Below are 4,630 nucleotides of genomic sequence, written 5' to 3'. Positions count from 1 at the left end.
TAAACTACATGCTTTTTTCAATAATTTTCGGAGCCATTTGATTATATATATATATATATATTATATATATATATCTATATATAGTAAAAAAAAAATTTATTTTTTTAAAAAATTAAAATTAAAATTTTTGGGAGATGCCACGACCCATCTTTGCCCCAATGGTGGGTCCCTCACTCCCCCCCCCCCCCCCCCCCCCCCCCACCCCCCCCCCCCCCCCCCTCTCTCTCTGCTTGGCAAGAATTGAATTGCCCCCATCATCATTCATCCACACGTTCGTTTTAGGCCATAATTATTGAAAAAAAAAACTTGTGGCAAAGAGTTGAAGCCAGAGATCCACAATCTTCCCACGTCAATCATCATTAAAAAGACTACTTGCAAAATTAGTACACCAGTACAGGTTAAAAGACCCTGCTGAGGGGAAATAGCCTAACAGATGTTTCTTATTGGAGCAAATATCTAAAGGGCACCTCTCTAATAATATAGTAACATGTGGCCAAATTTGAATCCAATTTCGGGTTTGGTGAAACAAGACAAAATTCTTGAATTTGGGTCCCAAACATACTCACTGCGAGACCCATTAAAATAGCAACAAATCTGTCCTTATTACCTCAAGTAAATGAGAGTATCAAATCACTAAAACCACTTGGCCCCCGATGATGGTGTGTTGACTTAATGTGTGGATCCTCAAGCTTCACACCAGCTGGAAAATGCACCTTTGTCACACAAGGTATCGGTGACAATATCTTTTGATGCTTATCGTACTTGCATGTGCATTACATGAATGGATGAAATAAGCTAAAGTCTTCTTAAAATTATCATTTTCACATTCAACGTTCAGATAATTTCCAAGCTTCATTTTCTGGAAAAATCAGAAAGGCGAGGACCATTTGTGGATGAAGGTTAATAGAAGTCACAGGGAAATACTTTGCTCTTAATCAAAAATCAATTGAAGAATCCGAACAGAGAGTCCACAATTTGAGGGCAACATGAATGTTTTGCAGCACATGGTAGCTGCAAAAATATAACAGAATATCGTCGAGATACTTCGATAAGAAATTAAGTCACGCTAAAATACATTGGCCGAGCTTTGCCTCTATTCTTCATAACAACATCAACAAAGTACTAAAACAACGACGACAAGATCCCATAGCTTCTCCAGTCCACCAATCCTTTGAACGTGCAAATACTGACATATCTGCATAGGTAGACGGCAAAGAGATGATTTATAATATAAGCACATCCATTGCATTAACAAATTGAAAAATGGAGTATAATAACAAACTTAAAATAATTTTCTGTGAGTTGCCCCTAGGCTTTCAACTTTCAATCATGCTGTCATATTAACTCATGCAGAGTGAGAAGATCGAAACCTTCATTTAAGAAGCAAGACACACACCGAACATAAAATTGGTGCTTATGTGATCAGTTTAGCGGAAAAAGAATATCTCAAGACAGATGGAATTTTTAATAGAAAGACAACTATTGCATTGCTATTTCAATTTTGAGCTCGTACAAATTTATTGTTGGTGTGAATAAACTTCTTCATTGAAATGCATGACAATTGAGATGTCATGCCTGCACGAGAAATTATATTTGCCAGTTCCTCTTACTTATTCTCCATATCCTTCACTCATAGGAATGCTGGAAGCCATCAGTGCCACACTGACCAACATTCTTAGAATTTCACCTATCAAGCTCGCGCAAACTATACCATACAAAGAGCTCCTGACCACAATCAGCGTACAGAACAATGCTGCTATGGCATGCATAGTCTTCAAATCCAAGGATAAAAAACATTTTATAACTACAAAATTACATTAAAATCCAACCCTAAGTGACCGGCCTCACAGTCACAAACATGGACGGTTTAATTGAAAGCACGAAATGAATTATCTGGGTCCTGATCAGATAGATTCAGACTTACATATGATCGTGTAGGTAAACTAACTGAGGTTATTAAAATACTAATGTATTAGTCTCACCATGGGCTGTTGCGTGGCTCACAGAGTTCACCCAACCATCGTTCGCTTTCTTCCTCTTTGTCTCACTAAAATAAGCCATAAAATATATAAGGTAGAAAAAAAAAACCCAGCAAATATTTATGTCTGACAAATTCGTATTACATGAAATCCAAGCTCCAAAGTAAAAAGAAGGATTACCTTGAGCTAACTTGTTCAAGGTTGAAGACCATTGTTTTGAAGATTTTCTGTATGCATTCAGGATCTTTTCCATCTACACGACATCATTCCAAAAAATAAAGTTTGTTACAAAATTGCCTCTTTGGCTCTTTGTAATCCATAAAACATAATATCAAGAAACTACAAAACAAAACTAATAAAATAACATTAAAAAACAGGTGTGAGTCACATAGAGAAATAATACTCGTGTTGGCGTACCACATTTCCACATGAAGAATGCATAGCTAGCAAAGCTCGTTCAAGAACATATAAATCAACTGCTTTGTCTTCAGGAAGGGTTGATGTGAAGCTCAGACCAAAATCAATAAGTACCTTTGCAAAGATAAATCAGCTTTTAGTCATTACGAAAGAAAATTGGTAATACCGAATAGCATGAAAATATACCACTCCACAAAAAATGACAAAGCTACCAGCTGATTGGAACTATTCCGGATTAACATGTTTGATGTCGTCAGATCTCCATGGACAAGGCCACCATCATGTATCTTGCCAATTGCATCGCCAATCTGTGCTGCAATATCATCCAACCGTTCTTCGACAATACCTTGCAACCCAAAGTTGAGCAGTATGTCTTTTACCGAGGGCCCCTCGACAAACTCAAAAGTTAAAGTGTTCAGCATTGGATCAACAGCATAGAGCCCTGGGGTCGAAACCCCTAGCTTTCTAGCTTTTGTCATGCACCTAGCTTCCTGCTTTGACATTTGCAAAGAGTCAAGCAAACAACAAAACTCTTCGGTTCCTCTACTTAAAAACACTCACCGCATTCAACCGTTTGAGAGTGAGCTTCGAGTCCAGAGATGGATGCCTGTATTTCTTTGAAAAACGTTCCTTAACAATAGACCTTCTGCCAACAAAAGTTGACTCAAACACTCTCTGTGTAAAACAATGGAAGCCATGAGCAAGTATATTCACCATCACCGTAAAAATAGCAAATTCTGAAACTCCTCAGCAGAGACAATTTTAAGGTGCCTTAAATTAATAGCCATTAAGTCGGTGAAATATCAAAATCTAAGGATATGTGAAGATTACACCGATGCAAAATAAAACTGCAGGAAGCCATCGAAACAACTTAAGGGAATTCTATTCTACAATAAACCTTGGAAAGAGCACAACTCAACTTACAGCTTCAGCTCCCTGCTGAATTAAGATCAAGGATCCTTCAACTCCATCTAACTTTGTCTCCATAGTTAGTGAAAATCCCAAATTCAGAGTTAAACTTGAAACTGATGGCATAACCAGCATAACATGGAAAGTTAGGAAACAATGAAAAACTATTGCAAGCACTATCAAAGAGTACAACAAACAATTCTCAAATTTTTCCAATAATCTAATCAACAACATTAGCTTGTCACAAACCAATAAATGAACGCTCAGATTCCAGTCTTTTGTAGTGTCAGAGTCTCATCTACTTGTACGACATCTTACGCAGGAAGAGCAACAATGAAGTGTAAGTAACATGGAAAGTTACATTTCGAGTCAAATAACAGCATCAAAACAAGCCTATTTATGTTCCAGTAATAGCAATGGCCTGTTAGAAAAATGCAATACATAATCAAAGCAACCACCGTAATCCAAAATAACTCATAACCTGATTAACAAGAACATGAAATCAACTAAATTGGAGCAGCAATCCCATACCAAGTTTCGAACTTCTGACTTCAAAACTATTTAGTATGCTATCACTTACTACAAGATAAAATCTTATCAAATTAATATATCAAGCCATCCAAATACATCTCATGATGACAATAACTACAACTAATTTCAAAATTATTCGCTAAAGATGAAGTAGAACAAGCCGAAAATCCATATAACACGTCAAAAACTCGATTATCGAAACAACAGGCATGAAAAAACTGGAACCTTGACTTTCCAGAGAGCTGAAAGAGCTGCTGCCTGCCGGGAAATGGCGTCTCAAATCATCCAACAGCAAAAATGTGTTTAGAGGAGAAGGGGGAGAAGTGGGATTTTTTTAGGGTTTAACCGTTGAAGTCAGGTGATGACGTGGCCAACCCGTTTTGCATGTGGATCATCCCGGGTTTGGATCTGTTTAAGCGGTTGCGGGTCGACAATTGGTAACTTCGGTGGAACTAACGCAATTAATTAAGGGTTAATTGTCAATCACTCCCTAAACCAATTTATAACTTATTTATAAATTCCTACATAAATAAAACTTACTTTCAACTCCCTGGAAAGAAAAACTTTTGTTTATAAATAACAATTATACCCTTATCTCTTAAAATTCTTAAAAAAAAAAAAATAAGAGAATGGATAATAATAAAAACAAAACCAATCCAAATAGTATATATATAAAAATTCAAATTAAAATCAAAGAACATAAACCATATCATATACATGCTTATGTTGATACAGGAGCAAGTATGTGTTTAGGAAGCAAACATATACTTCCAAATCATTATTGGAAGAAATAT

At 36.5% G+C, this 4,630-nt stretch overlaps 1 protein-coding gene across 1 annotated transcript; it reads right to left on the bottom strand.

Moving 5' to 3' along the window:
- Positions 1–915: 915 nt before the first annotated feature.
- On the bottom strand, positions 916–4,194 carry LOC140882865 (uncharacterized). The gene is made up of 8 exons (XM_073289092.1): positions 4,062–4,194; positions 3,321–3,421; positions 2,958–3,071; positions 2,609–2,887; positions 2,397–2,510; positions 2,160–2,232; positions 1,983–2,047; positions 916–1,195 (listed from the first exon to the last, which is right to left on the bottom strand). Exons 2-7 carry the CDS (start codon positions 3,381–3,383, stop codon positions 2,010–2,012), a joined length of 681 nt encoding a protein of 226 aa, XP_073145193.1. The 5' UTR covers positions 3,384–3,421; positions 4,062–4,194; the 3' UTR covers positions 916–1,195; positions 1,983–2,009.
- Between the last annotated feature and the right edge of the window lie 436 nt (positions 4,195–4,630).

This window comes from Henckelia pumila, chromosome 2 (assembly GCF_033568475.1).
Source record: "Henckelia pumila isolate YLH828 chromosome 2, ASM3356847v2, whole genome shotgun sequence".
Lineage (NCBI taxonomy): Eukaryota > Viridiplantae > Streptophyta > Magnoliopsida > Lamiales > Gesneriaceae > Henckelia > Henckelia pumila.
Note: the sequence above shows the minus strand (reverse complement) of the source record. Positions and strands in the feature narration are given on the sequence as shown.

Excerpts from the sequence above, each read along its gene's own strand:
- LOC140882865 (XM_073289092.1), bottom strand. The coding sequence starts at position 3,383 with ATGGAGACAAAGTTAGATGGAGTTGAAGGATCCTTGATCTTAATTCAG. Across the intron at positions 3,072-3,320 it reads TTCAGCAGGGAGCTGAAGCT|AGAGTGTTTGAGTCAACTTT; the intron begins GTAAGTTGAGTT and ends TGTTTTACACAG. Across the intron at positions 2,233-2,396 it reads ATTCTTCATGTGGAAATGTG|ATGGAAAAGATCCTGAATGC; the intron begins GTACGCCAACAC and ends GATGTCGTGTAG.